The sequence below is a fragment of the Astatotilapia calliptera genome, chromosome 10 (assembly GCF_964374335.1).
Source record: "Astatotilapia calliptera chromosome 10, fAstCal68.1, whole genome shotgun sequence".
NCBI lineage: Eukaryota > Metazoa > Chordata > Actinopteri > Cichliformes > Cichlidae > Astatotilapia > Astatotilapia calliptera.
The window spans coordinates 17,782,442-17,800,785 of NC_137431.1; the positions used below are offsets into that span (position 1 = coordinate 17,782,442).

Consider the following 18,344-nt stretch of genomic DNA (forward strand, 5'->3'; position numbering starts at 1 on the left):
AATCCTTATGTGTCTCTTAGGCTAGTTGGCACTGGCGAAGCATCTGTCTTACATTGGTCTCTTTTCCCCTCAGGTATCGGCCACAGATGAGGACCGTGGTTCTTTTGGTACTATAAGCTACAACCTGGGTTCAAGCTCTGGAAACACATTGCCAACCCAGTTTACCATCAACAAGGAGACTGGCCAACTTTGCACCAGCACAGCTCTGGACCGGGATGAGGGACTGGACAAGTTTGACCTGACTGTCACAGCAACAGATGGAGTAAGTAACTACAGAAAATCGTTGTAAGCTCTGCAAGGTTGAGATCTTACCAGAATATTCCTCGAAACATCAAGTGACATTTGAGGAATATGCTTCATTACTTTCTTGCAAAGAGACAGGATTGAAAGCTCTCTGTGTAATGTGGGAAAACTAGTAGCACCATCCTGCAAAACTGCAATATGTATTTCTTATATTAGGATAGATCCCAGTTTTTCTCGATTGCTTTGATGCAATGTTCACATCAGTTTATAGGATGGCAGTGAGACTTAGGGATAGGTTAAAACAGAGGTAGATAATCCTTTAAAGGGAGCAGATGGAAGAAGAAGAAGCAGTAGGTGTTTTAAGAACTGCGTTAAGACTGGTGAGAATTACATTCCTGATGTGAGAACTGCATGTTAAATGTGAGAAAAAGTGTAACGACATATGTGTTAATTAGTGAGCCTTAGAGATTCTGCTGGAAATTCCTGTTTTCAGAGAAAATAAAATGCGCTTTTATGTGTTCCTCGTGCTAAGCTAAGCTAACCAGCCACAGTTACATATGGAGCATTTCAGCTACCTCTTTGAGTCAAAGCAAAAGCACATTAAATGCTGAAGTAATCCCTCATGCTTTGCATGTTTTTGCAATCAAAACCTAATTATTTGTAACTGAAATAGACTTCTGAAGGAGACGGAAAAAGTCAAAGGCTCGAACTTCAACGAAAGTCACGGCATTAGTTCTGTAGCTAGATGAGGGATATTTCAGCTGATTGAAGATGCTTCATGACAAAACACGTTGCCTGTTGCATATGTAATATTTCTTCTGATCAAAGTGACAGGGTTAAAGCAAATTAAAGAAGTCTAAAGCTGCACTCGAGTAAATCTGATCAAAGTGACAGGACGCGTTTAATGAGGACACTATCCAGTTCCTCGGCAGCTGGGCAAAACAATCAGAGGGAACTCCAAGAGGGATAAGGTTAAACTATCAGTTATTCCCAAAGGATTGACTTAAATAGGAATTGAAACTCCTATTTCGATAGTACATGTAATAAACCATTGAATCTCTTGATCATTGTTGGCTTACATAAGGTAATAGAAACGCAAGAATTGTTGTAAATTTGTTATTGTTAGTCATCGTGGTCCTGTAGTGTTACCTGCTCATTTCCAAATACTCAGCTCGCGTCTGCCCCTTGTCTCAGCTGTTTCTGTTTTTAATGGTCTCATAAAGAGAGATAGTGTAATGAGTGCAAACTCATTGACTAATGCATTCAACGGCATGGAGATGAAACTGTTCTAATAGTTTAATACCTTTAAAAGCCCTGCATTGTTACTTTTCACTAGGGGGTAATACACAGAGTGAATGCTGTTTTCCTTGTTACATTGTGCTAGAAGGGAGGGAGACGTTGGTTTAACTTAACTAGCACTTCTTATGGTTTAGCATCCAGTTATGGGTCAATAGTCAAGTCAGCAGAGCTCTGATATATCATTCGAGTTGTGGTTTCTGCTAAAGACAGCACATAAAACATGGATGTAGCTTCTGTGATGTCACCAACTGATGTGTGGATAATCCTGATAACCTACAGTAAATAACTTTCAGAAACTTTTAGAGCTGTTGGGCTGTTGATAGCAGCAAAGCAGGTTAAAAAAGCAGATTACACAGCACAATACAGTATTCCTCCTGCTGATCCAGTCTAGCACTGTCCTTTTCTTCTTTGTGCCTCCTTATGTAAGGTGGCTTAGCTTGCTGATACTTTAGGGTTTTCTGTAGTCAAATAAAGTAGACCAAACCATTTTTTAACATTTCCTTTACAGGGTGGTCTAAGTTCAGTAGCCCGTGTGAGGGTCACGGTGGTGGACATCAATGATAACCGGCCCATCTTCTATCCAGTCCTGTACACGGTCAGTCTCAGTACCCATAGTGCTCCAGGAACGTCTGTCGTCAAGGTAACAGCCAATGACCCTGATGTCGGAGAAAACGGAAGAGTAACCTACCGCACTGTACCTGGAGGAGGATCTAGTTTCTTTACCCTTAATAAGGACACAGGTGTGTAGTGTTTTATTATTATTGCATGTGCAGCACAATCATGTATGTTACGACCGTAACCAAGACATGTGAAAATGACTCACATAAAAATGAACTTGTTGTCTGTATGTATCTATTTTTTGCAGGTGTGATCTCTCTCTCCCGCTCACTCCATGGCAAAGCCAACACGGTAATCTCCATGGTCATATCGGCTGAGGATGGGGGCGGTCTTACAGCACCGGTAAATGCCAGAGTGAACGTGAGCGTCGTCGGGGGCTCAGTGGCGTCTCCGATGTTTGAACAGGCACAGTACTTCTTTACCGTGTCGGAGGATGTTCTCAGGGGGACGGCAGTGGGAGTGGTTCGTGCTTCTGCTAAGACAGGTGAGGCCCTTGTACGCTCACATGCTTTATTGGATTCCTGGGTCTGCTTTGGTTATTTCAGGCTTGCTTTTAACACTTGCATACTTCCCTAGTGAGAAGCAGTTCTGTGCGGCTTGCCCATTTTCATCTTCCTGACAAGTACCAGGACAAAAATGCACTAATGGGCTGCAGCATGATGCCTTATCTCTCGAGTAGTTGTAGAAATAACCAAGCAACAATTGTATACACTCCATTAAGAAATCACATCCGCCTCACGGTGCACAATTTACTGGCGATTATTTTCTACTCGCACTCCTATTTTCTCTCACGGTTAATGATGGATTTTAATTGGGATGTAATTTTGAGTCAGAATAATCAGTGGTGTAGTTGACAGATGGCTGTGGTGGTATACAAGGCTCTCAGTGAATCTGATTCTTGGTCTTCATATTATTATTTCTTAGTAAACACTTAATATTTCAACCTCAGTTGTTTTCTGTTTTATTGTATTTTCATTTGAAAATCCCATGTGGCATAATTTCTCACTATTTCCTTACATCTTCTGTCTTCCATCAGGTGGCTCTAAGGATATTTTCTACTCTATTTCATCTGGAGACCCTCATGGCTACTTTACAGTGGACAGCGCCTCTGGTACCATTCGCACAGCCCTTCCTCTGGACCACGAGACCTGCTCCAGTCTTGACCTGGAGATCCAGGCACGATTTGGCTCTCCTCCGGCATATGGAATCAGCCGGGTACACATAACCATTGCAGACATCAACGACAATGCCCCTACCTTCCTGCCATCCTCATCAGAGTCCCTTCTTTTACCCGAGATCACCAAAATGGGGACGATTATCTACCGTATTCAGGCCACCGACAAAGACTCCGGCCATAACGGTCAGCTCAGCTTCGATCTAGTCTCTGCTGGGGCTGCAGGCAGCAGTGGCCAGAGGACATTTGGCGTCGACAGGGGCAGTGGGGAGGTACGTCTAATTGGGAGTTTATCATATGAAAGTGTCCCTCGCTATGACCTTCAGGTGGTTGCCAAGGATGGTGGAGCCCCTCAACTTAGCTCCACCTTCACCCTTGTGGTCCACATCCAAGCACAAGACGCACAAGGCCCAAACTTTGATACCCTTACGTACCGCGTGGAACTACGTGAAAACACCCCTCTAAACACGCGTTTCCTTCAGGTCCGTGCACTTAACAGAGAAGCTTCTGGAAATGGTGGAAGCTCCTCCTCATCATCATCTTCCTCCTCTATTTCCTACCGCCTCAGACCTGATGGTGATGCCGCAGGTTTTGGCATCATGGCAGATAGCGGTTGGCTGTTTGTTCGGAGCTCTTTAGACCGAGAAGTCAAAGACATGTTCCTGTTGACTGTTCTTGCCACCTCGGGCCCAGGAGGTGCAGGAAGAACCGGCAGCGCGACCGTCCGGGTAACAGTGACGGATGAAAACGACAACTCCCCTCGACTGAGCCAGGAGAGGGTGTTTCTGGCTGTCAGAGAAAACCTGCACGCGGGAACGGGCTTCGGCAGGGTTTCTGCAACGGACAGAGACGCAGGACTAAATGCTCGACTCACCTACAGGCTGCTGCACACAGACAGGCATTTTCAGATAAACTCGCAAACAGGTAACAATAAACACCGTAACCATAACACAAATAGGGATAATAGTACACTTTTTTTTAACTGTGCTGCACAGCATGAAATGTAGTTACTTCATAAGCAGTGATAATACCAGCATAATTTCCCCTGAGGAGTTGATGATTTGCTCTTTCTCAATTAAATTAAATTAACACGGTAATTACTCAACGGCTTCCCTCGTGTCCTTTTTTTTGCTTTAGGTGAGATTAGCACCCGCCTTGCACTGGACAGAGAGCAGCAGTCCAGCTATCAGGTTATTGTGGTTGTACAGGACGGGGGTACGCCCCCTCGCAGTGCAACAGGGACTGCACATATCACTGTGCTGGATGAAAATGACCACGCCCCCAGTTTCATTCATGCCAGACCTGACAGGGAGCTGGTGCTTCAGGTGAGAAGGGAGGGGGAGATTAGTTATATCAGCAAGCAGCTTTGGGGGATAAATTTTATCTATCAATGAATCTAATTTTCTTTTATGCATGCTGGGGTTTTATTAGTGGGGTGTGACATAAACCCACAGAGAGGTGGTATCGTAGCAACTTGCCCTAAAAGTGAGGATTTAATGGATCTGCAGTTGCGTTCATTCCCGGTGAGTAACAATACTTCTTTGCAGGTGACTGAGGGGCTTCCATCAGGAACAGTCATAGGGACGCTGGCAGCTAAAGATCCAGACGAGGGAGAGAATGGCACCATCTATTACTCATTATCAGGTGAGCCTCATAATTCATCTTATAGCCACAAATTTACAGATTTTTCCACATGCCACGGCATCCACATAACATACATCGTTAATGTTTGTTTCATTTACTTCAGGCTCCAGAGCAGAGCGTTTCTCCATCAATCCAACCACCGGTGAGCTTAGAAGCGCTTCCCCCCTGAGATTGACAGAGCGAGCCGAGTACGCCTTCACTGTGACTGCTGCCGACCACGGCGCACCGACACTCAGCTCCACCTGCCAGCTACGAATACAAGTAAACACAATCTGCACATTTTCATATCCTCATCCAGCTGCCAAACATCTTCATATGCAGTGAATTTCCAAAATATTCTGTGACGTCTCCTGATTGGACACAAAGTCTGGTGAGCGAACCTAAACATCTGTGCTTCACCTCAGTCCTTCTGCGTTTCTTTTTGTAACACAAGCTGTAATTTCCTCAATCTGAGGACAACAGTGAGCAGTTTGACTGTCAAAGGAATTTGGAAAAGAGGTAAATATGAGAAAGAGAAAAACTGAACCTGTGCCTTTATAAACAAAGAGCTCTATCCAATCTAGTGGGTGTTTCCTGATCCAAAGGTTAGAGGGGTAACTAGAACTCATGGTGCGAAAGACTGAGCTAATACTGTGAACTTTCTGGAGGAGGGTCAGTCCTCCATATCAACATACAATATCAGGAATTCAACTGCAGGGGAAAAAAAAAGCTTAGGAGCTCAGTGTTTTTGTGCGATGTGGTTTCAGAAAGGAAAAGGATGCTAATTACGATGGGAGTGCTTGCCTTAGATTTCGCCTGTGCACTGCTTGTGCGGCTCTGAGATTAGACAGAGGGGAAACAGGCACCTTGGAATCAAATGCTCCCAGATGAGATCTGATGAAAGCCAGCTGCATCAAATCACACAGAGAGAAAGGGAATACACTGCAGTACAGTAGCAAGCAGTGATACATGCACGCACAGAGACACGCTTGCTGTAATGACACGTTCAAACACTTGCATGAGGTAACGTTTCCAGTTAATGATTTTGAGATAACATTTCCCTTAGCTGCGCGTAAAATCAGACACACGGATACCGTTGTACACCACATGTACTACAGTACACATGATAGTTAGCCTGTACAGAGAAAAGGCAAATGAGGCGAAAAAGTAGTGCAGTGCAGCACATTTGTTAGTGCTGCCAGCTCATTAAATTATGTGATCTGAGGAAGTGCATTTAAGCAAATTACTTAAAAAACAGACTTTCACCAGCTGTAGTCATCCATTTGGAGCTTGAGCCCAGAATTTCAGTGCAATCAGTTATTGTTTGTGTCGGCACTACAATCAAGCACGGAGGAAAAGCTGCAACATACTTCTGCTTCTACTGCTGTTTTTTTTTTTTTTTTTAATAAAAAGTGATCAAAAGTAGTGATGTAGTCCTATAGGCACTTGAGTTATAGCAACTGGAGGCTTCAAGGATAGAGGATAGAGGCTTTTTCAGTTCTAAAAACTGATGGAAAGTCCCCAAGAATTTAACTCTTACGAGTAAGAGTTAAAAGGTTGTTATTAAAGGTCTCATGGGTCAAGTTGTGAGTGAGTGGGGGTGAGGTAGTAACAAATGGGCCTTGATAACGTGTGGATAGTAGCGCATTTCACCTGCAAATACGTGCAAAAAGTGGTCAGACTTAACCACATCATGTCCCTCCTCTTTTAGTTTTAGTTTGAATCCAATTAATGGAGGAAAAAAACCTCCACTAATCGCTATAGGTATTGAGGACAAAGGAGTGTGTGTGTCCGTGTGTGTATTTCATGATGATGAAACCAGAAAATCTGCTTATATTTCCTCAGAGCTCTTTGATCCGTCCCAGAGCAGTGTTGAACCCTGAGGTGGTTCAAAGTGTCAAAGGCCCTCTGGCTCATATTTGTTTCCCATTGGAGCAGCCTGTAGCATATGTGGAGGTTGCTTATTGCTCTGAATTATTTGAACTGGAACACTTACAGTTTTCCCTACTATCACACCCTTCATTATTTTGTCACAGGTCACAAAGCCTGACTCTCAAGTTGAAGCCAGAATGCGGCAGTGTCAAGATATTTACTGGAAGGATTACACGTAATGCCTTCATGCACAGTGAGAGTGCCTGTGAAGGTTATTATAGCATTAACAACAAAACAGAAACAGACGACAGCCCAAGGCTATGTTTAGGGATGGGTTGGGGTGAGAGCCATATAGATGCATTGTCTGCAGAATATCAGAGGAAATCAGATCCTTTAACACACGTATACAGCTTCTTGCCGCTTTCCTCCTTTTTGTTACCGAGAAGTGTTGTTTCAGTCTGTTTTGGGACAGATCCAAGGATGAATTACACTGCAATTTAAATCACAATTATTATTGGAAAGACTTTACCACAAATACTCAGGAAATTGGTTTGTTTGACACTAGTTTCCTTTTCTTTAGGTTCTCAGCTCTTCCAGGTCCAGCCCCAAGCCCAACGTTCTCTCTATGACCCTGAACACAGTTGAAGGGGCAGCTCCAGGTTCTGTCATTGGTTCAGTCCGTCCACCTGATCAGCATGAATCTGCTCTATTGGAAGGCCAGGTGACCTACCTGGTCGTGGGAGGGACAGATCGCGATGGGACCTTTATGGTGGACCACTTAAAGGGCGATGTGTACGTGGTCCGGGAGCTGGACTATGAGAAGGGCTCAAGATACACCCTGCACATCGAGGTGTCGGACTTCTCTCAGGCATTTCCCAGCAGCCACCTGGTGAAACTAGATATCAACGTGCAGGACAGCAATGACCATGCGCCCCAGTTCACTGAAGACCCCGTTACCATTGTGATCCACGAGAACATCGAACCAGGGGCTTCCATATACACCTTCCAAGCTGTGGATCAGGTAGGAAAGAGTGTATGGGATCAATATGCTTTCAATAAAGCACAGTTAATCTGAGTTATGTTGTTATTCATGTTCTTTTCAGCTTTGTATTCACTGTTTTTTGTCATTGTTTAATCCTAAAATATCAGTTATTCTGTTATCTGTTAACAGAACTGACATCTTCAAATTGATCGTTTTATCCTAATAAAGTATTTTATTAATTTAATGATCAATTCATTATCATTGTTGTTGTTGTTAAATTTTCTGCAGAAGAAAAGTAGAAGGAGAATAATCTATCCACTTCCTGTCTAATTTATCTATTCTTTCTTTTTGTTTTATAGGATGGCAGTGGACCCAACAGTGAGCTGCGCTATTCCATCGAGCACTTCTGGCCTGAAACTCCTGACTTCCTCATCCTTGACCCGTCAAGCGGAGTCCTCACCCTGGGGCAGAAGTTAGACCGTGAGTCCACACCCTCCCTTTACCTCGTGGTGCGAGCCACAGACCAGGCAGTGGATATCTCTCAGAGACGCTGGAGTTCGGTCACCGCCCGAGTGTTCGTGACAGACGAAAACGACAACGCGCCGGTCTTCAGCTCTCCATCTGCAGTCAGCGTCATGGAGGATCAGCCTGTAGGGTGAGTGTCACGTCAGTGTCGGTAATAAAATATCTTTGGAATCCTCAAGTGCATTTCCGTGATGATGTTTGGTTTGTGTCTTCGTTGACAGGTTTGTGATTTTGTACGTCATGGCTCGAGATTCAGACGAAGGAGAAAATGGCAGAGTATCATACAGAATTCAGGCAGGCAACAGTGCTGGTCGCTTCAGCCTGAACCCTGACACCGGTGAGCTTTGAGGGTGGGGCGTACCATTTGAAAATACTGTAATGTGAAATCGATATCTCAAGACGTAGGGAACTTTCCATGACTATCCAATTTACACTCCATCAAAAAACGAGTAAAATTCACCACATAGTTCCTTGTGCTTTAAGTGATCTAACACAGCAGGACAAGCCTGTGGCCTTTTTCTTTGGGATTTAATGATTGATGGAAGCCGCCTGGATGAACAAAACTTTCCAGAAGATCAAAATTAGACACTGAAGTGCTGCTGTGTAATATTTCTTTGGAATCATACTTGGTGTCCTTTTCTTGATGGATTTGTTCATGGGAACCAATCTTTATTTGGGCTCGAGATGTGGATAGCTCTTGATATTTTTTTTCTTCATATGTGATCTCTTCATTGTTGGAGCGTGGTGGTGTGGGCGTGCTCAGCGCTTTCTGGGATGAGATTAACAACTACGACACAGACACTTAATGTAGCTTCCAGATGGAAGAAAGTCTTTACGCCATTACTGTCAAGTGTCTGGCTCCTTAACAGGGAGTGATTTCACCTCTGGTTTGTTTCTCAGGCGTGTTGGTGTTAGGCTTTTGGTTATTAATAGCTGTAGTGACACATTAGCATGTATTGTGAAGACATGCACCAAACCCCTGGGCTAATGTGAAGGGTATCACTAGATTTATTATTGCTTATAAGTGATATATCTGCTCTGCAAGCTGTTCTAATTTTCAATTACTTTATTTTATGAACTACAATTTACATTTTATTGATTGCCTATAAAGTTCTATATCTGACTATTTAGAGCATCATTTAAGTAATATGCTTGGATAAATGGATACTTGGGTGATTTATGCGCTGTGGATTAAATATTCTTACTTACTTTGCAAAAGTTTTGAGCCACCCCTGATTTGTTTATATTTAGCTTCCAAGAAGCAACACTTTCTTCTAACTTTTTAAAGTGGCGTTGAGGAATAGTTCTCCAGGGTTTGTGAGGGTCTTTCAAAGTTCATCTTTGGACACTGGCTGCTTTTTCCCCCCTCGTTTTCAGTCCAAGTCTTGTGCCTGAGCATTTTCGAAGGAATGTTTTTGTTAAAACACTTAACTCTGACCTATGAATCATTCAAACACACAAAAGATTGAATGATTGAAGTAGTTTTTTGTCTAAGCATAAGAGACAACTTAAGGCGCTTTGTTACCAGCAGCCTGTCGCATAACACATATTTTTCCCCATTTCTTTAGTCGAATCTACAAAAAATGCCAAAGATAACACACTTTAACAGACATAAAATCAGATTTTTGCAACAACAATGTGACTCCCGAAGAGCTATTAGCTGAAAACTTGGCATATCTTCCCATGCTGTGCAGTGAAAAAGATGTGGCAGGCCTGTAAAATTATTTATAGAATATGAACAATACATGAAAGTCATGTCTTAAAGCAATATGAAAAAATCCAACAAAAAGTTGACACAGGACCTGCATCTGACCCTTCAGTTGATCAAACTAGTGTTTTCTAAAGCCTAATAATAAGCCTAATATTCAAGACTAATTGAAGAAATTATAAGAAGGCTTGCCCAAGTGAATTCAGGCTATGTTGAAGAATAAAGGTGGTCAGACCAAATATTAACTTTCAAGTTTGTTAGAGTTATAAAAACTGTTCAAAACACTGTTTTGCCTTATATACTGTTTTTGCCCTACTTATATAATATGTTTCTGTGTGTGGCGACACGTTTCAATAAATTGCTGCACCTGTTTCACATTTTCCTAACAAAATATAAAGAAATGAGGGCTTTTTTACAGCACTGCATTTTCTTTAATGTACATTTTCTTATATTTAATATGGCATTTGATGATAAAGGGTAACACCGCCTTTATCATATGGTCGATACTGTATCAGTAAAGCAAAATAGGCTCGAGTGTGTAATGCAATAGTTCGCTAGATGGTTTGCATCTGTTTTCTTTTAACTAAAACAGGGCAGCTAGCGAGACCTCACAGAAACATCAGAGCCTCAGCCTCACAAAAAGTTCTACACACAATGTATGTTTGGCAAGCTGTAACATTTAGAAATTACACACGTCTCTCAGGCTTCTGCATGCCGGCTAAGCTTGTAGACTCATGCGAAAAGTATACACACACACACACTTCATATGGCCTCTTACTTTGCCTTGAACGTCAGGGTGATGACTGGTTTGTGACATCTAGGTAAGAGTCTGAATCACAGACGCTGTGTAAACTGGTATGATTTACATAAAATACCCATTTCGGTTAATGGCTTGCAGACTTAAATGCAAACATATGATCGTGTTGCATTAAAAAAAAGCATATTGACCTAAGGCAAGGCCATGAGTTGATTTGGGATTGCAGCTCGAACAGAAGCGTGTGTTTACCTGTGTGCCTGTTTTACAGTGTTTACAGTAATCATACATGTTAAGTGATAATAAGTAGATACACATTTCAATGCATGTTCAAAGTGCCAGAATTGAATAGCTGGTATGAAGTAGCTGTACTTTCTGGGCTTTCAGTGGAAAATCTCATAAAGCAAAGCTGTGAAGGTTTTTGCTTTTACAAGTCCTTCAGGCATAAAAGATACAGAAAATCACAGGTACAGAAAATTGCACGTTCGCAAAAATAATCCAAACACACACTTAGACACAAAAACAGCAAGGAGCACAGAAAAAAAAATCTGTTTTAGAGTATCTGTTTCAATTTGAGTATTTGGGGGAAAGTTTTCGAAAGCTGTTATGCAGCACTCTCTGATTATTCTTCTCTTTCCCTCCTAGGCTCTCTCTCCATCCTTAAATCCCTAGACCGTGAAGAGCAAGAAATCTTCAATCTCACTATTGTAGCAGAAGATCATGGAATACCGCAGCTTTCCACCTCTCAGGTGCTGTGCGTGCAGGTGATTGACGTGAATGACGAGGCTCCAGTGTTCCTGCGGGCAGAGTTCGAGGCACAGGTGATGGAAAACCAAGGACCAGGAGCCTCAGTGTTGACAGTAACGGCCACTGACCGGGACCAAGGTTGGTTTAAATGTTTTATTACAGTTTTAAGTTTAGAGTATGTGCAGTCAATAAGAAGAAGTGAGCTTAAAGGGCAGGGAGGATGTGCAGAAATATGTTCTGTTTGCTGCAGAATATATCTGCAATTTATGTCTTCAATTTGTCCGCTCAACTTGCTAGACATCTAAAAACATGGCCAGTGAACACTAGTAGGATATATGAGGTTAAAATGAAAGTGAATTTTCTTTTAAATAATTGGGACTGAACATATGAAGCTATAACAAATGAATGAGAGTTTAAGAGACTCAGCTTAATCTCAGTCATGACTGCTGAGCTGAGAGGTGGGAGAAGTGCTTGAGTTGGAGAGCAAGAGATTAAAATAGACCAATCATGACTTGACAAGACCACTTTATCTCAGTCACATGACTGATGGGTGACATTTTTCTCACTGCTGTTTAATGTTTTAAGTGAACTAGACTAGTAGGAATGTGAAAATAAGCCAACATAAGCATTAGCTGCAAAAAGTTTGTTTTATTTAGTAAAAGTAAAAAGAAATCATTTAGTAAAAAAAAAAAAGAAAGAAATACTTTACAAAAATAAGGTAAAATTCACCCAATATTGCTCCATCTATTCTGATTGGTTTTCTTTAATCGCAACACTTCTCCATAAGTTTGTATTTATCCAGCTTCCTTACTGATATAAACCTCAAAAACAACAACAAACCAATTTCTAATGACAGAATATACACACTGTGTAAAATATGAGTTATTATATCATCATGTTTTAAAACACTAAACTAAATCATGAAGTAGTAACTTGCTAAACAAAGACATTCACTGAAATTCTTCATTTTCTTCTTCTTTATATTTCATGAGTATCGTATCTTTATACCTTTTGTTAAGTGCTCTGTGTTTATGTTAAGTGAGCTTGTATTGAAATGAACTACTCTAAACTTTGAGGTGCGAATTTGAAGGGACCACCTATGGGAACAAAGGTTCCCAGTGACTAACATATGACAGAGTGTTATGTAAGCTAGTAGCTTGATACCTGTGCAGCAGCAGCTTGCATTGTATTTTAAAATTAAATAAATGTGTCCTAAAAATGAGACATTTTCCAATTGCTAATACATGGCTCTGACAAAAACGTCTTTAAAAAGTAAGATCTCGTTTAGTTCAGGATGAGCAAATTGTACAAATTGAAGACAGTTGTTATTTTTGGCCAAAGGAATAATGCCAAGAAAGTCACGATATGGAAGGAAAAAAAGGTTCCAAGTTTCAGTGCTGGTTTAATGAGTAAGAAGGAAGCCGATCAGCCCCCAAAACCATAGAACTAAACCACACACATAAATGGTTTTGAGAAACCAAATCTTTTTAAATCAATCACATGCAGATGCTAACGATAATGTGTGGTCACAATCTTCATCCAGAGCCTTATAAGTTTACGGCACCGGCACTTGCAGCTGTAATTCTTTGAAATTACTGCCTTATTACATTTAATGTAGCCAAGTCCATTGTGTGCCTTTATTTCTATTTGCGTCTTGTTTTTTTTCATGAAGGTTCTAATGGACAAATAACATACGGAGGAGTATCAGAGGAAGGCTTTATAATCAACCCTGTGACAGGAGCCATCACCACCACAAAGGAACTGGACACAGAGCTACAGGATCACTACACTCTTACAGGTATTAAATCCCTTATGAGTTTATTTAAATGCTTTAATTAATGTGTTAGTTTAAGCATACATCAGCTCATATGAACAGTTTATTTTAACTTGCTTTACTCACTCTAACATCTCTTTTATTTCTGTCTCATATCAGTATATGCCAGGGATGGAGGCCTCCCTCCTAACTTTGCCAAGACTGTAGTCCGAGTGGAGGTGCAGGACGTGAATGACAACGCTCCAATCTTTGCAAAGCCGTTTTATGGACTTGAAGTGCCAGAGAACCAGGCTCCTGTAGAGCTTTGCATCCTCAAGGCCACAGACCCTGACTCAGGTCCTGGTGGAGAGCTGGAGTACAGAATTGCTGGTGAGAAACTGCATTGTGTGTCCAATCCAAGTATTTTATTAGATTTTAAAGAGTGATTTAGGTTCCCACAATTGCTGTAATTGCTGTTTACTGGGAGAAACATTACATTTTTGTCATTTTTGTTGTTTTTTTAGAGGCCAGAAAATCATAAAGTTTGAATTTAGAGATTTTAATGTGTTACTAAAATTGACTCCTGGACCCATTTTTGCTGATATTGTACCTACTCTATTGTAAGAGTTTAGTCCTGACTAGGAGATTTTGGACTAATTTACCCTATTGTGTTTTACTAGACCCTGTTTCTCCCATATCTCAAATAAAACCTGCACAGAGTGGCCAAATGTTTGCTCCTGATATAGTCTTATCAAAAGCACTACTACCTCTCTAGAGAGAAAATCTGGACTAAGTGCAGAGCTGGCACAGATGTCTCCATTCCTCTCCGTCTTTCAGCATTGAATTCAGGTTGGTTTTTTGTTTTTTTTCTATCCACTTCTTCTAGCCGGGGACCCTGATGGAGATTTTCAACTCCACGCCAGCACAGGAGCCCTGTCGACGTCTCGCGGGCTCGACAGGGAGACGCATGCAAAGTACACTCTGGAGGTGGTGGCCACAGACCGAGGCAGCCCTGCTCTCAGTGCTACTGTCACAGTGGAGGTCAACGTGCTGGACGTCAATGACAACAATCCCGTCTTCAGCAAAAGTAGCTACTCGGTGGAAATTTCAGAGGATGCTATAGAGGGAGCACAGGTTCTTGAGGTGGGATGAAATGGAAATAAATATATTCAAAAATTGTAAATACTTGAAAAAATGTTTTTAATAATCTGACTTTTTTTTGTATGTATCTAGGTTTCAGCCACTGATACTGATGAAGACCTTAATGGGAAGGTTCTGTATTTCCTCAGTCGAGAGGCGCATGGCGCATTCAGTGTAGTTGAGCACAATGGTCGCATCACCACGTCAGCTCCTCTGGATCGCGAAAAACTGGCGTCATACAGCTTCCAGGTTTTTGCTGTTGACCTTTCACCGGCTGCACCTAGGAACTCGTCTGCTCAGGTAAATGAGGGGTTAGCTGTTTCAGGTGTTTAATGGGCTTGAATTTATGATCTGAAATCTAATTTCAGACATGATATCTTCCTTACAGGTGACAGTAACTGTCCTGGATGTCAACGACAACACCCCCTTCTTCATCCAAGATCCACTGGTCATTGAAGTGTCCAACAGGCGTTCCCAGCGGGTTTTAGCTACGATGAAGGCAGAGGACAAGGACTTTGGAGCAAATGGTTCTGTGTTTTACCGTTTCGCCACCCCAGTGAAAGGCTTCAGTATCAACTCCCTAACTGGGGAGATACAGGCCACTGAGCGACTGGCGGACCTCACCCAGGCACAAAGGACCCTGATAGTGGAGGCCATGGACCAAGGCAGCCCAGCTCAGTCGACACAGGGTGTTGTGATCATTTATGTGAAGGAGGTGGAATACAGCGGAATTCGTTTCTCGAGGAATGCTAGAGATGTCAGCATACAGGAGAATGCAGAGAAAGGTTGGGCAGTGTTATCAGGAATAGCAAGTAGTACACCAGGTTTTAATTCTCCTATATCATTTTTTAAAACAATTACAAACACATTTTTTTTCTCTGCTCCACTGAAAAAATTCAGGTACCACTGTGGCTCAGGCTCAAGCTCAGTACCCAGATGGTTCTCATAACGGTATCAGCTATAGCCTCTTCAGTGGGAACAGAAAGCAGGCCTTCAGTATCAGCTCTTCGACAGGTAACACTCACCCTTTAAGTGTTTCTTAAAGTATGTCTCGTGCAATGTGTTATCAAGATGGTTAATTAGTATAAGGATATTGTGATCTTCATTTTTTAATCAAATCTTCCTACTGTTTGTTCCACAGGTGAAATAAGGGTGCAGACCTCCAATGAACTAGACTTTGAAGACACCCCAAGACTCCGTCTTGTTGTGAAGGCTGAAACTGTGTCCTCTACATCTTACATGGCTTTCAACTTGATCCTGCAGGATGTCAATGACAACCTTCCTCGCTTCCAGCTGCAGAATTATGTGGCCTACATGAAGGAAGCACAAGGATATGAAATGCCAATCATACAGGTGCTCATAAATGTTAAAATAATAATAATAATAATACAGAGTTACAGAGATATTTGGTCTATTGGAGTTCTACAAAGGCTACAAATAAATTTCCTCCTCTTTGTTTCCCTTTCTGTCCTCGCTTTCCAGGTTGTTGCTGAGGATGTGGATCAGGGCCAAAATGGTCAGGTGACCTACTCCATCCAGTCATCAAGGATGAGTGGCCTCTTCAAGATTGATCCTGTGACAGGAAGCATTACCACAGCAGCCATCATGGACCGTGAGATCTTTACTCAAACTAAGTAAGAACTTCAACTTTTACTTTCTTGCTTTTGTAACCAAAATGTGATCAGTCTGAAACGGAAAAAAACGGAATTCACATAATTTTCAATCCAGTTAAATTCATTTCTATTCATGTAGCACCAAAGTGTAATAACAGAGGACAGTTTGGATTATCACCTTCTCTTCTCACCCACAGGCTGGTAGTTACAGCAACTGACAGAGGAAGTCCACGGCTCGCAGGTTCAGCCACACTGACGGTCATTATTGTTGACCAGAATGACAACAGTCCCACTATTCCCATACACCAGGAAATCCGCATCCCAGAGAGTAAGTTTTGCTGAATTTAAAAGGTATTGTTGGAGTTTCTGGTTAACACCCAGTGCTGACATTTACAAACAGTAAGGATCATCATCAAACAAATCATGCCTGTGCAATATATGTGGTGTGTTTGAATGCAACTAATAAGTTCATTTCCACTTTCTTTCTCTGTTAGATACTTTGATAGGCACTGAAATCACTCTCGTGACGGGCAACGACGTCGACTCCAGTCCTGCCCTCTCCTACTCTTTACAGCTAGACCCAACAGCACTAGGCAAGTTTGGGATTCACCGCTATAGTGGAGGCGTGTCACTCACTGCCCCTCTGGACTTTGAGGAGAAGACGTGGTACACCCTGACTGTCAGAGCCACTGACAGCCAGCACCAAACTGAGGCCAACATTACAATTTTGGTGGAAGATATTAATGACAATGCACCAGCATTTACACATGATCTTTATCAGGTATGCCGTTAATTTTATTTTTATTGTGTTTGTTGTTGTTTTCTAAAAATCCCAACAGGCACCTAAAGAGAAAGTTGCTTGAATGTGTTTTTGTCTGAGGTATTCACAAATTATAAGATCTTAAAAGAAAGTGAATTATTTTCAGAAACAGTTTATTTCTAGTAGACAACATTAAATGCACTTGTGGGCTTGAAACACATTGAATACACATTTGTACACTTCTGACTTGCACACAGTGGGTGTGATAAAATTTAACTGCCTAATATTAACTTGGGGACCATTGTGGAGATGAGCCTGTAAAAAATATACTACTCTGTCTCAGGAAATGACCTCAGTATAAAGAAAAACACACACAGGATAAAGGAACTACATTATAAAAAGTATTTTCCCCTCTGTGAAGACAGTGCCTGTTGCCCTCCACACAGTGAGTTATAGGTTTATATGATCCAATGCTGGGGTGTTTGTTTCCTGTATCCAAATGTTAGAATTAATGTCTCTTTTTCTCTTAGGTTACTCTTCCTGAGCACACACCACCAGGAAGTGCAGTTATCACAGTAACAGCGACTGACAGGGACTCCGGCGAGAACGGCAGGATCACCTATAAAGTGATGTCGTCAACCAAGGAGGGTTTCTACATTGACCCGAGCAATGGTAAAGATAAGCTTGGCTGCTTCCTGCTCTATTTTATTTCCCTGCGCTCATTTTTAATAACACTTTTGGCACAATGAGTAAGTTCATCTCATTTCCTTCTGATTTCAGGAACTCTGTTCATCAATCACAGAGTTGAGTTTGACCCCGAGCGCCCATCAGTCAGCATCGTCATTGAAGCTCGCGACAGAGGCCTGCCCCCGCTCTCCTCTCTTACTACAGTCCAAGTTCAAATATCCGACGTCAACGACAACGCTCCTGTGTTTCACCAGTCGGAGTACAGGTCAGTCTGTGCTCATTAGAATTTGGACATATTGAGGTGCAACCCGAACAGCCGTCTTCACATAATACTCTTTGGTTGGTTTGCAGGGCTACGGTTTCTGAAGACACGATCCCAGGGTCGACAGTTCTCACTTTTGAAGCCTTCGACAGCGACCTCTCTCGAGAAAACTGCGGCTTCGACTTTGCCATTGCCAGCGGAAATGAAGGAAACGCATTCCAGATCGAAAGCAGCGTGCGCTTCCTGGAGGGACGGGGCTTTCAGACGGTTGGGACTCTGCTGTTGGCCGAGGGAGTTGACTTTGAAACCAAGTCACTGTACAACCTCACTGTGGTAGTGTCAGACCGCGGCGTACCGCAGAGGAGCTCTAGTGTTGCTGCGGTGATAACGATCGGTGATGTGAATGATAATCCTCCAGCATTCACCAGAGCAGAATACACCGTGTCACTGATTGAGGGTGCTACCGCTGGGACTGAGATCATACGACTGACTGCTACAGGTGGGTGTTCCTTCTTTCATCCAGTCACCTGTAAATGTTTCTCGCTGTCTTGTTTGGTCTCTCAGTTATATACTTGAACTCTGTT

General features: G+C 42.2%; 1 protein-coding gene across 1 annotated transcript in view; it reads left to right on the forward strand.

Moving 5' to 3' along the window:
• Window positions 1-18,344, forward strand: part of dchs1b (dachsous cadherin-related 1b) — an 84,064-nt gene that overhangs the window by 61,731 nt on the left and 3,989 nt on the right. Inside the window, exons 5-28 of the mRNA XM_026180996.2 lie at window positions 74-262; window positions 2,051-2,282; window positions 2,408-2,644; window positions 3,197-4,258; window positions 4,472-4,659; window positions 4,882-4,978; window positions 5,082-5,239; window positions 7,410-7,850; window positions 8,171-8,466; window positions 8,558-8,673; window positions 11,444-11,683; window positions 13,218-13,343; window positions 13,479-13,688; window positions 14,185-14,441; window positions 14,532-14,738; window positions 14,827-15,223; window positions 15,339-15,452; window positions 15,580-15,791; window positions 15,921-16,072; window positions 16,249-16,379; window positions 16,546-16,832; window positions 17,342-17,483; window positions 17,592-17,763; window positions 17,850-18,259. Of these exons, the coding sequence (XP_026036781.2) occupies window positions 74-262; window positions 2,051-2,282; window positions 2,408-2,644; window positions 3,197-4,258; window positions 4,472-4,659; window positions 4,882-4,978; window positions 5,082-5,239; window positions 7,410-7,850; window positions 8,171-8,466; window positions 8,558-8,673; window positions 11,444-11,683; window positions 13,218-13,343; window positions 13,479-13,688; window positions 14,185-14,441; window positions 14,532-14,738; window positions 14,827-15,223; window positions 15,339-15,452; window positions 15,580-15,791; window positions 15,921-16,072; window positions 16,249-16,379; window positions 16,546-16,832; window positions 17,342-17,483; window positions 17,592-17,763; window positions 17,850-18,259 (6,073 nt within the window). The remainder of the gene's footprint in view (window positions 1-73; window positions 263-2,050; window positions 2,283-2,407; window positions 2,645-3,196; window positions 4,259-4,471; window positions 4,660-4,881; window positions 4,979-5,081; window positions 5,240-7,409; window positions 7,851-8,170; window positions 8,467-8,557; window positions 8,674-11,443; window positions 11,684-13,217; window positions 13,344-13,478; window positions 13,689-14,184; window positions 14,442-14,531; window positions 14,739-14,826; window positions 15,224-15,338; window positions 15,453-15,579; window positions 15,792-15,920; window positions 16,073-16,248; window positions 16,380-16,545; window positions 16,833-17,341; window positions 17,484-17,591; window positions 17,764-17,849; window positions 18,260-18,344) is intronic.